The sequence below is a fragment of the Lepisma saccharinum genome, chromosome 23 (assembly GCF_977018435.1).
Source record: "Lepisma saccharinum chromosome 23, izLepSacc3.1, whole genome shotgun sequence".
NCBI lineage: Eukaryota > Metazoa > Arthropoda > Insecta > Zygentoma > Lepismatidae > Lepisma > Lepisma saccharinum.
The window spans coordinates 56,471,172-56,492,141 of record NC_139251.1 but is presented as its reverse complement, the minus strand read 5'-3'; the positions used below and the strand labels follow the sequence as shown (position 1 = coordinate 56,492,141).

The 20,970-nt window shown below is 40.4% G+C and overlaps 2 protein-coding genes across 2 annotated transcripts; both read left to right on the top strand.

The window, feature by feature from the left end:
- Nucleotides 1–12,799: 12,799 nt before the first annotated feature.
- LOC146005521 (uncharacterized) lies at nt 12,800–19,839 on the top strand. The gene is made up of 3 exons (XM_083144765.1): nt 12,800–12,823; nt 14,780–17,569; nt 19,390–19,839. The coding sequence occupies exons 1-3, from the start codon at nt 12,800–12,802 to the stop codon at nt 19,837–19,839; spliced, it is 3,264 nt and encodes a 1,087-aa protein (XP_083000891.1).
- A 567-nt stretch (nt 19,840–20,406) lies between these two features.
- LOC146005520 (protein CFDP2-like) lies at nt 20,407–20,970 on the top strand. The gene has a single exon (XM_083144764.1). The coding sequence runs from the start codon at nt 20,407–20,409 to the stop codon at nt 20,968–20,970; it is 564 nt and encodes a 187-aa protein (XP_083000890.1).

The window sequence follows — 20,970 nt, the reverse complement described above, 5'->3', positions numbered from 1 at the left end:
GAATCTGTATAGGTTGCTGAAGGAAGGTCAGGAACAGTTATCGTCCCAAGTGAACGAGATAAATAAGAACGTGCTGTGTTTCCGGGAAGAACTGTCGTCTCTCAAGAAAGACGTGAAGGCCATTAAGCAATAAATGGAATTCTTAAAAGAAGAGAACGCCAGGTTAAATGATCAAGTATCCTACCTTGATTCCCAATCTAAAAGGAACAACCTCTTTTTTTACAACGTCAAGGAAGAAGAACGGGAAACATGGGAGAGGACGGAGGAAATACTATGCCAAGTGATAGAAAAGAATACAGGCATCGCGCTAGGAGGAGATTCGTTCGAGAGGGTGCATCGCTTTGGCTCAAGAAGAGGCTGCAGTCCGATTGTAGCCAAGTTTCTCTCGTTCAAAGACAGGACGAAAATACTGATGAAATCTAAAAGTTTCAAACAGTGCGGTGTAGCGGTTTCGGAGCATTACTCTGATCGTGTGCGTCAGATTAGAAACGAGCTAAAACCTCATCTCGAAGAAGCCAGGAAGTGCGGTGTCGGTGCGTTCCTTCGTTACGATCATCTCGTTGTTAACGGTGTGCGTTATTCCTTGCAACAGTGCGAAGAATATGCAAGATCGCGTTCCGTGCAAAGAAATATGGCAACGCAGGAAATTCCCAGAAATACACCTGTGAATGAGAATGTCAGTGTCGAACGTGAATCACGAGTGTCTGCTGCTACCCCCACCCCACGTCACCCCCGGCTATCGAACTCCGAGAATTCCAGGATGCAGCTGAGGAACCGAAACAAGTGAGTTCTGTGGAGTGGGAGATAGGGACCAAGGGGAGGTAAGAATCAGTCGAGAAGCGATCTTGCATTAGAAACTATCACCATATTTCATAGCAACGTTCAAGGGTTGACATCAAAAGCGTCCGAGATAGATATATTTTTCGAGAAACAAAAAGAAAACAATAATGAAATTAGTATTTTTTGTTGCACTGAACACTGGTTAGTAAAAGATGAAACAAAGTTTAATTATATTGATAATTTAAGTATTGCATCTAGTTACAGTAGGCCAAATATAATAAGAGGCGGGTCTTTAATTTTCACTCAGAATGAACTTAAAAGTAACGTAGTTGAAATAAAGCAAGCTGTTGAGTTGTCTGTAGAACAAGACTTCGAATGCGCCGCGATTGAAATAGCTATTTACAACTTATGTGTAATATCAATATATAGAACGCCTAGTGGAAATATGGATGCATTCTTAAACAAGTTAACATTAGTACTAGATCTCGTAACAAAAAGCTCCAAAAAGAATATTGTTGTTTGTGGAGATTTTAACATTGATGTATCTAAAGACATAGCAGCAAAAAATAGTTTTCTGGATGTAATGAACTCTTTTGGTCTGTTTCATACAATTACAACTCCAAGTAGAATCACCAACAAAACAAAAAGTACAATAGACAATATTTTTACCAATATAAACGTTAATAAATATTCAGTAGAAACTTGCATAGGTTTTTCTGACCATGATTCTCAGCTTATTAAGGTAAACGTAATAGAAGACAAGCGAAATCATAAACCACGCGTAAAATTCAGAGTTATTAGACCTACAAACAATGATGAGAACATTTCAAAATTCAGAAACGCGCTTAAATAAGAAACGTGGGATTTTATAAACAATATGGCTGTAAACGTAAACGCGAAATTCGAAAAATTTCTTGATACTGTAAGATACCATTTTAATAAATGTTTTCCCATAAAAAAAGCACGAGTTCACAACAAAACCAATTGCCTATGGATAACCAAGGAAATTAAAAATCTTAGCAAATTAAAACGATCATTGCATAAACAGAGTAAATATGCAAACAGCCCTACCCTTAAAGATCATTACAAACAGTTCAACAAAAATTACAAGAAAATATTAAAACATTGCAAACAGTTGTATGTTGATAAAAAGTTGAATAATTCAGAAAACAAAACTGCAGAAGTATGGAAAATAGTTAATCATATAACAGGTAAAAAAACGATCACGAATCAAGATATCATATTAGAAGCAGGCAATGTAATAGAGACAGATCCGCAAAAAATAGCCAATACTTTTAATAATTATTTTGTTAATGTAGCACTTAACCTGCAACGTAACATCAGCGTAACGGACACATACAAAGAAAAGTTAAATAACGTGAAAAGATCTTTCACGCATTCTTTTTATATGACCCCTACTACAGACGAAGAAATTTCCAACATAATTCGAAATATGAAAAACAAAAAGTCAACAGGGCTAGATTCAATGCCGATTAACGTGATCAAAGAGATTTGCACGTACATTAACGAGCCTTTGGCTAAATTAATTAACGAGTGTATGGAAAATGGTAGCTTTCCAGATTGTCTAAAAATATCAAAAGTAATACCCTTATATAAGAAAGGGAATAAAACAAAAATTGAAAACTATAGACCAATTTCCTTATTGTCAATTTTTTCAAAAATTTTCGAAAAATTAATTTATAATAGGATAGTAAAATATGCAGAAGATAAAAGGATACTCATAAAGCAACAAAATGGGTTTGTGAAATCGAAAACAACAAAAAATGCCATTTTTGATGTAATTGATAATATTATTTCCGCCATAAACAAAACGTATTCTGTTGTTGGAATTTTTTGTGATTTATCAAAAGCGTTTGACTGTGTGAATCATCACATACTACTAGAGAAATTAAAATACTACGGAATCCGCGGTCTATCAAATAAATTAATAGAATCCTATTTATCGAATAGAAAACAGAGCGTTGCAATAAATACCTTATCCAATAATGAGACGCAAACAACATATTACTCCGAATTGAAAGATGTGGTTATTGGAATCCCCCAAGGATCGATACTAGGACCCCTATTGTTTTTATTGTTCATAAATGATCTTCCAGCAAATGTTGAAACTGCCCAAGTTACTCTTTTCGCTGATAATACTACGGCTTTAGTACATTCTGTTAACGATGTAACTTTAATTCAAAAAACGGAAGAAGCTCTTACTGAACTACAAAGCTGGTTTTCAGCAAACAAACTTTCTATGAACAACGAAAAAACTAATATAATAAAATTTGGTGTATCTAGAGCCAAAAACTCTTCTATTAAGCAAGATAATTTCACAGTAGGGCATGCCGTTATAACAGCTACTAACAATACAAAATTTCTTGGAATATTTATAGACGAGTGTCTAAACTGGAAAGTTCACATAGATCATTTATGCAAGAGGCTAAACACCGTATGTTACCAATTAAGAACCTTAAAAAATAGTTTCAATACAGTATGTATGCTAAATATCTATTCCTGAAACTTCGAAAGTATTTTGAGGTATGGTATCCAATTTTGGGGGCCTCGGCTCAATCTCAGAGGATTTTTAAAATTCAAAAAAGAGCATTGCGTATTTTGGCAAATGCACACAAAACTGATACATGTAAACCTCTTTTCAAAAAATTTCGTATATTAACACTTCCAAGTTTGTACATACTTGAAACACTTACTTTCATACACGAAACAAAACCGAACTATCCAAAGAACATAGACACTCACAATTACAATACCAGACAAGAAAATAACTTCCACATTCCCAAAGTGCGGCTAACTGCATACCAAACGGGACCTTTTTACTCACTCATCTCGATCTTCGTAAATTAGCCAAAAGCCGCACAAAGGCGTGTTCGGAGATGAAAGCATTCTGCTGCGAGCCGTCTGCGGCGCATGCAGCGAAGAGACTGTTTTCCCGCCACTTCAGCCACGCCGCGTGAGGGGAAATTAGAGCGAGCTAGGAGAATCAACGGACAACACGATCCAGTCACAGGGTTGCCAAGAGCAGAGGAATTATCGACGGCTCCAGATTCCATGTACGTGAGTAAATCCTTTTATTTTCCTTTTCCGTGCTTGTTTGTTCATATTCCTAACCTTGCCTGAGAAAATGCCGGAAGAAAGTGAAATGCTTGAGAAGCTAGTGAGACAACGGAGTGTAATTCAAGCACAATTAACTCGGCTTCAGAACTACATGTCGAATTATGACGAAGCAAGTGGTCATGTAAACGAAATTGTAGCCAGGCATAAGCAACTCGGCAGTGTTTGGTCAAAACTAGAGGATGTAATGGACAAGATATCCTAATTATCAGATGAGCAATCTCACGACAAGAAGAGAACGTCAGTTGAGCAAAGTTACTTCACGTTAGAAGCTAAGATGCTTTCAATAATAGACAAAGACTCGACGAGAAAGAATAACACATGTAAGCGTGAAACTAAATCTCCAATCAAGCTCCCAGATGTAACTTTACCAACGTTTGACGGAAACTACACTCAATTTTCACCGTTTCAAGATATTTTTGTAGCCCTCATAGAAAAAAATGAAACCTTGTCAGACATACAAAGATTGCAGTATTTACGGCTTTCGTTAAAGGGTGATGCATTACAAACGATCGAGAATTTGCAACTCACAGGTGCTAATTACAAGGTCGCCTGGGATTTGATTCAGCACAAATACAATAATCCAAAGTTAATAGCCGCTGCTTACGTAAATGACATTTTGAATGTATCTTCAGTCACTAAGGAAAGTGTAAAAGAATTAAGAAAGTTCACGACTACGATTAGAAGTTCTATAGAAGCATTAAGAAACATTCAGGGAGACGCGGACTTAATTGATATTTTTCTCGTTCAGTATCTTTCAGCCAAATTGGATAAATGTACGAGAAGAGACTTTGAGAAACAATCAAGCAATACAGAATTCAGTACCATCGAAGAATTGCTTATATTTTTAGAAGCGAAGTGCAACTCTCTACAGAAATTCGAAGCAAATGAACCTTCGACATCGACGAAGCCGTTTTCAAGGTCACCAGCTGTTAGTAACGTTAAGTCAAGACCGCCACAAACCTCTAACACGTATTTTACTACGTCGAGCAAAAGCTGCATCTATTGCAGAGATGCCTCTCCTTTTCATCCTTTATTCAGATGCCAGTCATTTTTTAAATTGACGAATAAACAGAAATATACGTAAATTCCTGCATGAGAACCGCATATGACTCCATTGCACTGATTGCAGCCACGACACTCGTGCTTCTAGACTACACACGTCGAGTTTGACGTTACGTCTTCTCCAGGGCATGCACGGTGGAAACTTTCCCCTTTCTTTTATGGTTCCCCTCCGCGCTGTGCGTGGTTGCCTGCCCTTCGAAGGTTTTGGCTTGTAACTTTTGACTGGGGCATTTCCGGAACAAGGTTCCCAATCTCATTTTGTTGCGTTCGTTCTCTTCCATCATCCATGCAAGTCTGTAACATGGTCACAGAAACACCCTGTATATTACCATTCACATTAACAGGAACTTCAAATGAAATATACAAGCGCATGCAGATATATATGTCACATACATTTCAACTTCTGTTTGTGGTGAATCGGGACTTGTATATTCCGTTTCGCCACATTCTTCGGCCCACCCTGTATAGAGGAATTAGACCGATGCGTGGGATTGTCAGTTCGCGGAGAAACTTCGTTTGTTTTCCCAAGAAACCTGGGGGCGACGAGACTGCCACCTAGCGACCTTCTCGGGGTAGAAGTGTTTTCCTTGTTGGGCAAACCAGTGTTCGGCTCGCGAACCACGATAGGTGCTGGAAGTCTATCCTCATACCTCGTGAATAGTGAGTACGATCTGCCGAATAAGTGGACCCGGACTTTATTGTAAGTGTTATCATTTCTGAGTAGACTTTATAAGGACAGCTATACCATACCGCAGATTCTGAGAAATAGACAACGCCCCTCGAGGGCGAAAACTACTCTCTCCCACCCTCGCAGACTTTCTAAACCGTGTATTAATACCCCATCTAACATGACCGAATCAAACCATTTCATGGACTTAGAGTCCAATGCTCAGCTCGGGGATAACCCTGGTGCTTCCTTTTGCGATGATATCCATATTCCAGACTATAATGATAAGGGCAATGGGAAAAGGCTTTGCGACTCAAGTTCTGTTGAACGCGAGAGTGTAACTAACGTCAAATCCCGCAAAACTGCTGATATGATTGCGACACAACATACTTACCCCACTGACCACCCAGGACCGTACGTGGTCCTCCTAGAAGGCACTCCACATGCCCAGCACATTAGCCATTTGAATGGCGGAAGTCTAGGAAATTTTTTTAGGAAAAACGACATCCCGGTGGAACTTGTCGAACAGTGCGGGAAAAACCGCGTACGTGTCACCTTTTCCTCGGGCCAGGATGCCAATCACTTTGTTGAGAATACAACCACTCTCGCGAAGTTGGCGGTTACTGCTCGCGTACCCCTCTCACTTATTCAAAGAGAAGGGCTAATTTTTGGTGTGGCATTGGATATCACAGAAGACGACAACATCGAAGGCTTGGACTCGGGTCCAATTCGGATACTGAGTGTGACACGACAAAAAAAGAAGATCTGGAAGGACGATGGATCCTTCCATCTCGAAGATGCCCGAGTTATCTGTGTCACCTTCAGCGGCACTCGCCTCGCAGAATTTGTTATCTTGAATCGCGAAATCAAAGAGGTGAAACCACGAATTCGCCCTGTTTTACAATGCAAAAATTGCCTGCGTTATAATCACACAGCGGGCCAATGCAGATCTCGAGCAATTTGTGGAAATTGTGGGTCGGACCAACATGAAGGACCATGTCTCACAGGTCCCAGATGCATTAACTGCAAACAGACCCATTCAGACAATGATAAAACCTGTACCAAATGGCAAGAGGCAACTGACATCCAAAACCGTATGGCAATCGACAACATATCATTTTTTGAGGCTAAGCACAGAATTCAAGGAACATACATTGCGCCAATAACTAAAGCAGAAGTGCTGCACTCGTTACACGACCCCCGGGCATACCCGTTACTAAAAACGCCGACCCCTAACACCCCTACGAAACCTGCCTTACCCATAAACGCGAGACGCCAGTCCTTCCGACCAGCTATCCTCGCCCCTCCAGCCCATACGCCTGAACCCCTAACTACCTTAGTACAACCAGAATATGACTCGCACCACAAACCCCGGAACAAGAAACCGCATAATCCTATGCGCAAACAAACTCGCAACTATTCATCTAGTAGCTCAGCCACAGAGGAAGATATTTGTGCATCCTTGCCGGTGGGGAAACGGGCGTTTCCCAATGCCCCCCACCATTGCCGATACAACATCGAGCCACCCCGGTTCGGTTAACCACAAAAGGGTCCTCACAACCCCCAACCTCTGCACAAATAACAAGGGAGCAAACTCAAATTTACAACTCGATATTAGCAATAATTCCCAATCTGTGGGACGCAGTGCGGGACACAACAAATAACCACCGTCGAATTCAATTAATACATCAAATCCAAGCCTTAACATCCAACCTTCTGGCGATACTCGAAGCCACACCTTGACGGAACCAGGTTTCGAACAGATACCGGAAATGGAAATAATCGTTCAATGGAATGTCAATAGTTTCTCTGCAAGAAAATTGGAACTGATAGACTTAATTGCCGAATATCAACCCCAAATTCTCTGTTTACAGGAAGTTAAGGGTACCAAACATGAAAAATATCGCCTCGCGCATTATAATTTATACGGTACCCCAACCACCAATAGGGGAACTGTCATATTTGTACATGAACAAATACAACATACAGAGGTACCGATTCCGAATGACATAAGACTAGTACAAGATTTTCAAGCAGAAATTGTAGCCATTCGCGCTTCCATATTCCTCCGAACTTTCACGGTAATATCGATATACATTCCCTCCCATCCCAACTCCCAACGCATAAGCTCAAGGGACCTCCAAGAACTGAGACAACACGTTCCGGGACCTATTGCCTTACTAGGTGACTTTAACGGGCATCATTCAACGTGGGGAAACCCACATGATGACAGACTCGGTAAAGTATTAGACACATGGATTACCGAGGACAATCTCATCATCAGTAATGATGGAACCCCCACCCACTTCCCTCTAAACGGGAATCACCCCTCTTGCATCGATCTGACGATAACGTCCCCGGAAATATTCACCCAGTTCTCGTGGGATAAAGACGAAGACTTACGGGGCAGCGATCACGCACCCATTTTATTAATCAGACGTCATTCTCCGTCCCGACACTCAAACTTGACAAACAGGCAGACTCCCCCAGTGCGGAGATGGACTAAGGCTTCCATTAACTGGGAGGCGTTCAAAGACACGTTCACAAGGATATATATACCAATCTTATCATTCCGAAATATCCATGTAGCTTACGATAATCTCATCGACACGATCACGGTCGCCATGGATTACAGTGCAACACGCACCCGCTTTCGTCCCTCGCCCAGATATCCATCCATCAGTTGGTGGACGCGAGAATGCGAAACCATTAAAATCAGGAAAATATATCAACTTCGCACATATGAACGATACCGCACTCGTGCTAATTTGCTTGAACTAAAACGCTTACAAGCGAAAGCCAAAAAAATATATCTCCAGGCGAAGAGAGCAGCATGGCAACATTTTTGCAACACATTAGATCGCAGTGACAGTCTAAGCTCCATCTGGCACAAATTTAATACCCTTCGTAAACCAACCCAAAGTAAGGTAAAAACGATTGACCGAACCTGGGAAAATGACTTCATTTCTTTCTTAACACCCTCTTCGGTTAGCTTTGGTTACAAACACGACGAAAGATTACATGCCTCATTCACAGATGACTTTCCTGCGGTAACCGCATTAGAACTCATCAATACTCTGGACTCACTCAAAAATACCGCACCGGGATATGACGGCATTACATATGACGTCCTTCGCCACTTGCCGGAAGAAGGTCTTCAAACCATTGTCAGAATATATAATGAAATATACCATACAGGTATTATCCCATCAACTTGGAACAACCATATCGTAATTCCTATCCTCAAACCATCCAAACCCCGCAACAACGCATGCTCGTATCGCCCCATTGTCTTAATTCCGGTAATAACTAAACTTTTTGAAAAAACCTTACAATATCGAATAAATTGGGCCCTCGAAAAACAACAGTTTTTCCCCCCAACCCAAATGGGATTCCGGATCAATTATGGCAGTCAGGATGCCGTATCCACACTAACTGTAGCAATTCAAAATAGTCAGATACCTAAAGATTATTGTTTTAGCCTGTTCACAGATATAGAGAAAGCATACGATTCTGTTCAGATACCAATACTCTGCAATGTCTTAGAAAAATTACAGATCCACCCTTCGGTGGTTAATATCATATGGAACTTATATAATGAACGAAATCTTGTCTTTTGGTTCGACGATCGAGTAGCCGGGACCCGCAAAGTTCGAACTGGAATCCCACAGGGATCCCCCCCTCAGTCCCTTACTTTTCAACATATATACTCAACACATCCACCACTTAGATCTCGCTGATTTTAAAATATTATAATATGCAGATGATTTATGCTGTTATAAACAAACATCGGACGCCACCCAAGGCATACTGGCTCTAAACCGAGCTATCACAGTACTTCGGGATAATCTCTGGAGTATAGGACTAACTTTTTCACCCCCCAAATCTAACATAATAATTTTCAATTCTCGACAACCCCTTTCCTATCCCAACAATATCTCACGTATACAAAACATACCTCTTGTAGAATCCTATAAATATCTCGGAGTTGTTTTTGACAGGAAATTAACGTGGAGACCTCACCTAGCATACCTCAAAGCAAAGGGAAAAAAAATTATTAACATATTACGAAGTATAGCCACCACTAAGTGGGGGAGTCATCCATACATCATGTTACTATTTTATAAAAATTGCTTTCGTTCCCTATACGATTACACAGCCCCAGTATATGGCGGGGCGAATATAAAACTCCTGAATTCGTTGGATATATTACAAAGACAGACATTACGCACTTGTCTCGGATTAATGCCTTCAAGTCCTAATGTGAGTGTATATCTCGAGAGCAATGAACAATCACTCTCACAAAGACGGAAAAAACTCGCTGTAAAATTTTTACTTAAAACATGGGATACTCACCCACGCCCTTTCAATAGAGAATTCGCCATCCAACGACAATGGGAGATCGAAAAGAGCATCGATCATTCCAACCCCCGATATTTTTTCTTATACTGTTATTTTATAGATACCGAGGAATACCAGCTGTCCTTTACCCACGATCACCCACTTATATATCAACTAAAAATCCCCATAGAGCCAAACCTAGATCTCAACTACGTCGACCGTGGGGCACATGGAAATTATCAAGAAAGATGGCCGGAGGCTAGACTAATATATACGGACGGATCAAAAGACGATACCGATGTCGGTTCTGCATTTTATATCCCGTCCACGAATATCATTAGACAATTTAAACTACCTCCCGACGCGTCAATTTTTTCGGCGGAATGCTACGCAATTTATAGAGCATTACTTCATATCCTAACATCGGGCATTCCACAGTCTCTTATCCTGACAGACGCCCTGAGCGTGCTCCAAACGTTGTCCAGAGCTGGCAACGCAGCCCACAAACTTACTATCTTTCCTTATCTTATTCAAAGTGCAGCGTTACGACTTCGAAAACGGGGACAGAAAGTGACCTTCACCTACATTAAGGCCCATACCAATCAAAACAAATCCCAAGATTTAGTAGATACCTACGCAAAACAAGCTCGGTCACTTGTACACGCAACTCCCTTACGATTACCTTATACAGACTTGCTCCCCCGAGTAAAAATGAAAATACAACATGAATGGGATGAATGGTGTACCCATGAAATTCAAACCACAACAACCTACAAGTGGTATGCGAATATCGGTACAAAACAACCTTGGTATCAATCTCTGAATCTACCTCGGGCAGTGATCGTGTTCACCTTGAGAATGCGCACGGGTCACGTGCTCGTGAATCAACATTTGGCGAGAATACACGCGGTACACTCAACTTCCTGCCAATGCGGAGAACCCAGCCAAACAATAACGCATCTGATTTTCCAATGCCCCTTACGACAAGTTCATCGGGAAACGTTCTACAAAACCCTACTTCGATTAGATGTTCCATTTCCGGTGTCAATCTCAACCTTAATAAGTCAGCCTCGAGCTCCCACTATGTGGGCGCTATATAGCTTCGCACGGAAACACAACATCGCCATGTAAATAAACAAAAAACAAAAAAACAAAAAACAAACGTCAACAAGGAAATCTACAGTGTAACATACCCCACAGGATACCCCCCTTAGTGAAAATCACGAGTGAAAGTGAAAGTGAATTGTGAAAGTGCCATAAGGATTACCGAGGAAGAAGACACGAAGAAGTAGGAACACATCAATCAGTCCCGCTGGCTCGAAATCGCAAAGGATAGGCGGTGTGAGCCAAGAAACAGCAAGCAAGCAAGCAAACCAGTGTTCTCCCCGGGCCGATTCCGATAACAGCAACTCCAGCAACGGTGTTCCACGGCGTGATAGCTGGCTGAGTGAAAGTGACGTGACTCAGCTCTTATCTTCCGGTACACCTGTGAGCCTTGACTAAAACGTGGAAACCTTGCGGATATGGAGTTAAGTATTATTACAAGAATGGTTTATTTTATCGCGTTACCTTAATAGACATTTTTTTTTAATCTTTCATCTCCTTTTTTTTTTTACTAAAAATTTTTGGGGAAAACATCGTAACTTCATTTTTTCCTTCTTTTTGCGATAATAATTTCCTATCGCCGGGGTCTAATTCCTCCAAGGTATATATGTAGTCAAAAGAAGGAATGATCATGGACTTAGTTTTGTTAGCATAAGTGATGTAAGAGATAGTGGGAATCCAAAGTAAAAAATGAATCGATGACGTGGATCGTCATTGTAAAAAAAGTTTTTGTGAAAATCTGTCAAGAAGGGGGGGGTGGTAATTGGTAACTGTTTTTTCTGGTAAGAAACGACTTATTTAAATGAGAACACGTTGTTAATACTGTTGTAAGAAATTAAATACTCTGCACTTGTTAAGCAAATAAAAAGTATTTTGAGAAAATATGTAATCTTACTATTCATGTAATTACGCAAAGCGCTGGCCGCTCTTTAAGATAAGTTCACCCCTTCCAGTATAATTTCTTGCGTAGCAAATTTATTATATTTTTTTTTTTTTGGCAATGGCCACAAAATGGGAGTTGTATTTTTTTTTGTTCCTCATATACACGTCAGTTCGTCGGGAGTGGGACTAGACGAGCCCGCTATAAAACTCCGAACCACCTGGCGGTATATGCGAGATCTTGAAGCGACGCACTATTTAATACAAAAAAAAAAGTAAAACTGAGATTAGTAGATTTGACTTGTGCCCATTTTGATTGTCAGTTCCTTTTGGTTTTCTCCCTACGGCACCGCAGCCACCCGTGATTGAGAAACTTTATATATATATATATATATATATATATATATATATATATATATATATATATATATATATATATATATATATATTGTAAGTATTTTTTTGTGGAGGGCGTGTTATTTATTTATATTACAGGGAGATAGCCAGGGAGAAAAAGCACGTACTTCCAAATAAATAATTAAACAATGGGTTGTGACGGATTGTTCCAAACAACATCGAAATTGAGCAAGACGTCACATGTTATAATACTAACAATGCCGGTGTGATGGGGTTCTACATTGCAGCGCAATCATCTGATTTGCCATTACACCATCACACTGGCGTATGCAGGACGTTTTTCAGAAGTGTCTGGAATTGTAAAGGTGAATAATACATAGCTGCGTTATGGGATCAGGGCCGGTGTACACATTAAAACAGTTCTCAATTATAATTTTTCATCTTCGCTTTAAAACCTGTTCAAAGTCCAAAATGGTCATCCGGGTTCTTTTTAAGGTGAGTTTGCATTTGCTACTTTGGTTTCTGCCAAGTTCTTTACTGCTTACATTTGAAAATTTTCATTTTCTCAAAATTTCTGGAGGGGCATCAACTCTCCTTTCCTGCGTACGCCAGTTCGCCATCATGCAGCAAAAGTAGCTCAAGCAAAACATTCTCAATTCTCAGACAAAACAGAATCACATGCTTACTCTATCTAACCCTGTCTATTTTACTTCGTGTTTCTTCCACTTTTGGCTAATTGCGAATATGAGGATGAATGACACAAAAAACAAGACCGAAACTTGTCATGGGTCCAGACGCCAGAGCCTCGTTAGTATGCAAAATGCAACCTAGAGTATATTACGTGGAAGTGAGATTGACATTTGGGTATCTTGATATAGGATCAGCCCCAACACTCCTGTCTAAAAGAAGATTATCGCATCTAAGTTAATACTGCTATGACGTCAAATAAGGTCGTTGTTCATTGGTAGACGTCGCATTTTAGGTTTTTAACCTCTTATTTCCTTTACAGCTATGTAAAAAATAATAAGTTATGTCAGCGTTGAAGTTTTATAATGCCTGAAGAAACTATTTCGCTTTTTAGAAACTATTTTCGGTTTATGCGCCTAAATCAAGTCTTTTTTAGGTTTTTATATATTTTTAAAGATTTTACAGGATTTTTATGTCACACAGAGGCATTTGCATTGTTTAGTCACGAAACAATTCAACGACGAACGTGTTTGAAATGTACTCTCTGTCGATTTCCCTTCCTCCAAGTCCATGGTGATTTTTCAAAGCTCTAAACAAAGCAAAATGTCTGACGTCACTTTTACCTGTACAATCCAAAGTGGTCTGATCTGTGTTGTCCTGCTAATTTTCGCGTCACTTCGGTGCTTTGTGGCATTCAAGCCATGCAAACTAACATTTCAGGATTGAAGTTTACACCACTGACTATGTCCTTGTTGAAAGATTATTTTCAGTATATAATATGATCCTCACAGACAAAATTGCGGAGTTTGACTGTGGATAACATGAAAAGAGATTGTTGCCTAACTATAAGTCGAAGAGTGGATTTTAATATAAAATTTCCAATGATAAGTTCTGCCATGGCCGTAGGGTTAGGCAACACCCAACGTTATGCAATATATTTCAGTATATAGGTGTCCCATTTTCATTGCCGGTGACCATACTTAATCAGAATTTTTCAGGAATTTTGATTTTAGGACCTGTTCTAGCATTTTTAGAACCTATTGTATGATTTTTAGAGCCTATTTTAGGTCTAGTCATTAGCAACCTTTCCGTGGAATGTTCTTTGTAAAGGGAAATACGTATATTCTACGCAGAGAACGTTCAATATATTCCTGGAAATGTGGACTGAATTACCTTATGCTGTTGCACCCATTCTTGTCCTCGACCCACACACACTGTTCAGACGAATTGTTATTCTTATTAAGCTTGTTGCCATGCAGTGTGCGCATGCGCAGTGTGAGTCCGAGTAGAGTCGTGAGGCGACGTACGTGTGTTGTACGCCTCGTCATATTCGTGTACATTTGTGTGGAACCCTTCATTGTATTTGGTGTTATTTACGTGCTTCATGTCATTAAAGTATAAGTTAATCTACATATATCTTTCATTTGTACCAGAGTGAAACTGACATACGCGAAACCACACACCCAGGAACTAGGAAGCTAATCATTGTCCTCCTGTGCCCGGATAAATGGTTGATTCGATTCGTTACGGCCCGGTCATCCATTGTGTTCCCGCTGAGAAAGTGCGCCTTATTAACGGCTTTGTGTTTCAGCTACGATACGAAAGACGGTGTTTTTGTGCTTACCAGCAATTCTGTGTATCGTATCCTTGCTGGGTGTGACTGTGATCTTCGTGTATGTACTTTACGTGTTTTGAGACTTAAATATGAAGTAAATACTTTCAAACAAACGTCTTCTCAAACGTGACGTCACACGTTTGGAGAAGAAAGTGGCGGCAGATGATCTCACCGAAGGTAATGTTTTAGTGTACATAGACAAAGCATTACAACTGACAGAAGACACTCAAAAACTGATCCGTGAAATCTCAGAAAAGTGCATCGACGAACAGTTTGAGCAGTATGATGAGGAAATTGGTTCAGTGCAGGACAGGCTCGACGAAGCATTGGCCAAGTTATACATCGCGAAAAAACAGCAAACTATCGTGACCGTGACCGAGACAAAGACAGTGAGTGATGTGCGTCTACCAACATTGGATTTGCCTACTTTTATAGGTAATCTGCAGCAGTGGCTTTCTTTTAGAGACTTGTTCGTGGCGTCCGTACACAACAACGCGTCACTTTCGCCCGCGCATAAACTGCAGTATTTGAAATCGAGCGTCCGTGGTGAACCCGCGTTATTGTTACAGTCTATAGCGATAACCGATTCGAATTACAAAGAAGCATGGGACATTCTGACTAACAGATATGAACAGAAACACGCGCTAGTGAACGACACAATTAAGCGGCTTGTGTCCCAACCCTCATTACAAACTGAGTCTGCTGTCGGCTTACGCAAGCTGGTTGACGTGACGACAGAATGTGTTCGAGTTTTACGTGTGTTGAACATTCCAGTGCAGCATTGGGACGCTATCCTAGTGTTTCATACCGTGGAGAAATTGGACAGTACTTCGAGGCAACAATGGGAGCTGAGCGTGTCGTCCGAGCAACTTCCTACTTTCGAACAACTGAGCAGCTTCCTTGACAACAGAGCGAGAGCGCTCGCAGCATCTGCATCTTCCAAGGACCCGAAACCAGGATCCCAAAGGAAATCCCCCACCCCCCACAGTGAACCCAGTGCTAGAGGAAGTGCTAATTCATTTCACGTGTCGTCCTCTTGCCCTATGTGTCGAGAATCGCATTTTTTGAGTAAATGTGAAGAATATATGAGCCTATCTGTGCCAGAGAGGGAAGTGTTTGTGAAATCGAAGGGCTTGTGTTTCAATTGCATTGATAATTCCCATTTTGTGGATAGGTGTAAATCAGGCTCGTGTAGGTCTTGTGGTAAGTTTCACCACACGTCTATCCATCGTGAAACTTCGCAAAGAGCTAAGGTAAGTGGAAATGTGGCAACGCCGCAAGTTGTCTCGCATATAACAGCTGATACGCAGTGTGACGCAACGCGTGTCTTGTTGCCGACTGCTGTTGTGAGAGTAAAGGATAAACAAAATCAGCTTCACTCCATGCGAGCACTTTTGGATAGTGCTAGTGAAAAATCCTTTTTGTGCGAGAACGCAGCCCAATTATTAGGCTTGAAACGTAAAAAAGTGTTCGTGTCGGTTACTGGAATTTCGGGTGTAAATGCCGGCAATTCACACTCTACTGTTGACTTGAACATACTCTCTAAAAACGGGGACAGATCCTACCATTGTTCGCCCTTAGTTGTAATGAAAATATCCAACACAGTGCCACAAGCGTGTGTACCAAACACTCTGAGTTTTAAACATTTACGAAACTTTGAACTTGCCGATCCTTCATATCACAAACCTGACACTATTCAGTTGCTTATCGGGGCTGATCTTTTCCCATTGTTACTAATGAGTGGAAGAAGAGAGGGGAGAATGAATGAACCCGTGGCTATTCAAACCCGCTTGGGATGGGTTGTTTGTGGCAAAACTCCTCAACAAAGACCTCAACAATCTCTGTCTTCTTATCACATAGTTGTACAAGAAAATGATCTGAACGAAACTCTGAATAATAAGTTTTTTGAATCGGAGGAGATTCCTAACTTACGAGTGCCGAGTCAAGAAGAACAATTGTGCGAGGAACATTTCGTACGAACACATTATCGCGAGGATGATGGTCGGTACGTCGTACTCTTACCATTTAAGGTCAACCGCAACGATTTAGGTTATTCAAAGGATAAGGCGATGAAATGTTTGCTTAGTCAAGAGCGTAGGCTTCGAGTTGATAGCCAGAGACTAGAACAATACCAGTCATTCATGCAAGAGTACATTGCGTTGAATCATATGACACCAGTGGCGGACTGTGAACCACCCAGCACCCCCGCTAGTTCTTATTTCATTCTGCATCATTCTATAACAAAGGAGACAAGCACAAGTACGAAACTGAGGGTAGTTTTTAATGGATCGAGTAAAACTAGCACAGGCGTGTCCTTGAATGACGTGTTAATGAATGGAGGTAAACAACAGCCAGAGTTACTATCCATTTTGTTACGTTTTCGTGGCCATCTTATTGCATTGACGAGTGATGTTCGGATGATGTATCGCCAGATAAAGGTGAATCTTCAGGACAGAGACTACCAATTAATTTTGTGGAGAGAATCCCCCAATCAACCTGTGATTGTTTATCGTTTAAATACGCTCACGTATGGCACGGCACCAGCTGCTTTTCTTGCTACGAGAGAGTTACGTCAGTTAGCAGACGATGAAGGTGAAAATTACCCGATTGCAGCAGAAGTCTTAAAGCAACAGTTTTATATGGACGATTTGAGCAGTGGAGCTGACAGTGTTCCAGAAGCAATAGAGATGCAGCAACAATTGACACAATTGTTGAAAAAGGGTGGATTTGAGTTGCATAAGTGGACGTCAAATCATTCTAACGTGTTGAACAGTATTCCTGAGCATTTGCGAGAGAAACCTACAATATCTTCCATCCATAACAGCGAATTCATAAGAACTCTTGGCCTTGTGTGGCACCCGGATACTGATCATTTGAGTTTCATCATTAACCCACCTAGTGAACACCCTGTATTAACCAAAAGGTTGTTGTTGTCTGAGGTAGCTTGCATATTTGATCCACTCGGATTACTAGCCCCAGTCACTATGTTAGCTAAAATATTAATTCAATCACTGTGGAAGAAACAGTTAAATTGGGATGAACCTATTCCTAGTGACATAAGAGAAATCTGGGAAAGATATTGTGCTGAATTACATGTGTTACAGAGCATACAGTTGCCACGATGCTTAAAATGTAGAGAACCAACTTTGTGTCAACTGATTGGTTTTTGTGATGCCAGTGAGAAAGGTACATGTGCTATTGTGTATCTACGAACAGTATATGATGACAACGCTGTTACAGTCAGATTGTTAGTTTCGAAAACAAAGCTTGCACCCATAAAACCTGTAACATGCCACGTTTAGAGTTATGTGCTGCTGTGTTGTTAGCCAAATTGATTAGTGTTGTGCAGCCATCATTGTCATTGCATATAGACGATATTTTCCTTTGGTCTGATTCCCAGATCACCTTATGTTGGATTAAATCAGATCCATCAAGATGGAGTACATTTGTTTCAAATCGAGTTTCACTCATTCATGAACTGACGAATCCTCAACAGTGGTTTCATGTGCGTTCGAAAGAAAACCCTGCAGACATTGGTTCTCATGGTGCTTTCCCTACACAGTTGTGTGAAGCTCATTTATGGTGGAATGGTCCATCATTTCTTTATTTGCCTGAGTTGCCTATGCATGAGTCATATACAGTGGAAAGTGAAGAAATAAAAAAGGAGGAAAGAAAAACAAGGATTCGGGTGCTGTTGACTACAACCTTTGACACTAAGGAGTTATTGCAGAGATTCTCACCATTCTTGAGATTAATACGTGTTACTGCTTGGATGTTTAGATTCATAAGCAACTGTAGAGCGCCTTCCATGCAGCGAAACGAGCAGACGTTGACAACCGAAGAGTTATCAGCTGCGACTGAGTTTTGGGTCAAGGTCACCCAACGTGAAGCGTATGAGAGCGAGGTTAACTGTTTACAAACAGAAAAGGAGCTCCCCTCATCCAGTAAACTTCTTTCGTTGAGTCCATTCATTGACAATAACTGTGTGTTACGCGTAGGTGGGCGTTTACACAATGCTGATGTGTCTTCAGATAAGAAACATCCTATAGTGTTACCCAAAAATCATCCGTTTACTGAACTGTTATTGAGACATGAACATGTGAAAAATCTCCATGCAAATCCGCAACTGTTACAAGCTATTGTGACACAAACATATTGGATAGTTGGGCTTCGAGATATGGTTCGTAGCATAGTGAACAAATGTGTTATTTGTAGACGTGTCAAGGCTATTACAGCTAAACAATTGATGGGAAGTTTACCGCCTCCTAGAGTAAACGAGGCAAGACCTTTTGTTAACACAGGCACTGACTTTGCAGGTCCCATTTCAATTAAGTCTGGATTTTTGAAATCTCATAAAATAATCAAGGGTTACATTGTTTTGTTTATATGTCTTTCTACTAAGTGTGTTCACATTGAAGTTGTGTTTTCAGCAACTACTAATACGTTTATTGCATGTTTGAGACGTTTCATATTTCGTAGAGGAAAACCTGCTAACCTGTATTCTGATTGTGGTACTCAGTATGTAGGAGCTGACAAACTATTGCATAAAATGTTGTATTTTTTGAGAGAACCGAACCATAGGAAAACTGTGCATAACTTTCTGACAAATGAAGGAATCAAGTGGCATTTTAATCCCCCTTCCTCACCTTGGTTTGGCGGAATTTGGGAAAGTAACATAAAATGCATAAAATATCATTTGAAACGTGTTGTGGGCAATGCTGTGTTGAATTTTGAAGAGCTTTACACAGTATTAGTGCAGATAGAAGGTTGTTTGAACTCTCGTCCAATCACAGCCATGTCAAGTGACCCCAATGACCTGACAGCCCTTACGCCAGGGCATTTCCTGATTGGCGACAACCTCCTTAACATTCCAGAAGATGATTCCACCAAGAGCAAGATTAACCGCCTGACGCGTTGGCAAAGGTGTCAACAAATCGTGCAGCATTGTTGGAGAAGATGGCATGTGGAGTACATATCTGGACTTCAAAGTAGACCGAAGTGGCAGAAGAGATTGCCTAACCTTCAAGTCAATGATTTAGTGTTGATAAAAGAAGGTAACGTACCCACATTGAAGTGGAAATTAGGTAGAGTTATCGAAACTCACAAAGGACAAGATGGTTTGGTAAGAGTTGCAACTGTTAAAACTAAAGACGGTGAACTAAAGAGGCCTATTATGAAGCTTGCACCTCTACCAATTGAGCAAGTGTAAATATGTAACCAGAAAGATAATTTGTGTTTATTGTAATCTATGTATTCAAGTGTAATATGTTATATTGTAAAAGGTAACAATTATTGTGTATTCTAATTTTGGAAGCTGATCTTCCAAGAGGGGCCGTGATGTTCAGACGAATTGTCATTCTTATTAAGCTTGTTGCCATGCAGTGTGCGCATGCGCAGTGTGAGTCCGAGTAGAGTCGTGAGGCGACGTACGTGTGTTGTACGCCTCGTCATATTCGTGTACATTTGTGTGGAACCCTTCAGTGTATTTGGTGTTATTTACGTGCTTCATGTTATTAAAGTATAAGTTAATCTACATATATCTTTCATTTGTACCAGAGTGAAACTGACATACGCGAAACCACACACCCAGGAACTAGGAAGCTAATCACACACATATATGATTCAAACTTCCGCTGTTACTGGTACACAAATCATTATATCGATCCGCGAACTATAAATATTTCATTGTGTTGAGTCTCACTTAGGAACCTATAATTGATTGATTGATTTAGTTTATTTTACATTGCGTTTTGTGCCTCTTGGCTAATTTGCGAAGATGGGGATGAGATTGATAACAACCCACGCACCAACGGAGGATATAACGGACGATGAAAAGGATGCCTACTATGATAAATTGGAGAGAGCTTATGATTCCTGTTCTCGATATGATATTAAAATAATTCTCGGAGATATTAATGCAAAGATAGGCCAGGAAATCTGTGCTAGACCAGTGATTCGAACGCAAAGCCTACACCACGAGAGTAATGATAACGGAATAAAACTGATTGATTTCGCAAATAGACATCAAATGATCATAGCAGGCACCTTTTATCCTCATAAAGATATACATAAAGCATCATTGAGAACTCCGGATGGGGGATCAAGTAATCAGATAGACCATGTAACTTTAGATAGTAAACACAAATCTAACGTTTTAGATGTACGTAGTTTTAGAGGAGCTAATGTGGATAAAGACCACTACCTGGTTATTGCTAAGGTTAAGAACCGAATATCTTGTATAAAAGGGAGACAACGAAGTGAAATTACAAGATATGACATAAATAAATTAAAGGAAAAGACGGAAGGAAAAGGTATGCGCAAAAGATTGCTGACAGGTTGA

Coding starts and splice junctions, on each gene's coding strand:
- LOC146005521 (XM_083144765.1), top strand. CDS start 12,800: ATGGTCATCCGGGTTCTTTTTAAG. Junction 12,824..14,779: donor TCATCCGGGTTCTTTTTAAG/GTGAGTTTGCAT, acceptor CGTTTGGAGAAG/AAAGTGGCGGCAGATGATCT. Junction 17,570..19,389: donor AAAGGTTGTTGTTGTCTGAG/GTAGCTTGCATA, acceptor GTATTAGTGCAG/ATAGAAGGTTGTTTGAACTC.
- LOC146005520 (XM_083144764.1), top strand. CDS start 20,407: ATGGGGATGAGATTGATAACAACCCACGCACCAACGGAGGATATAACG.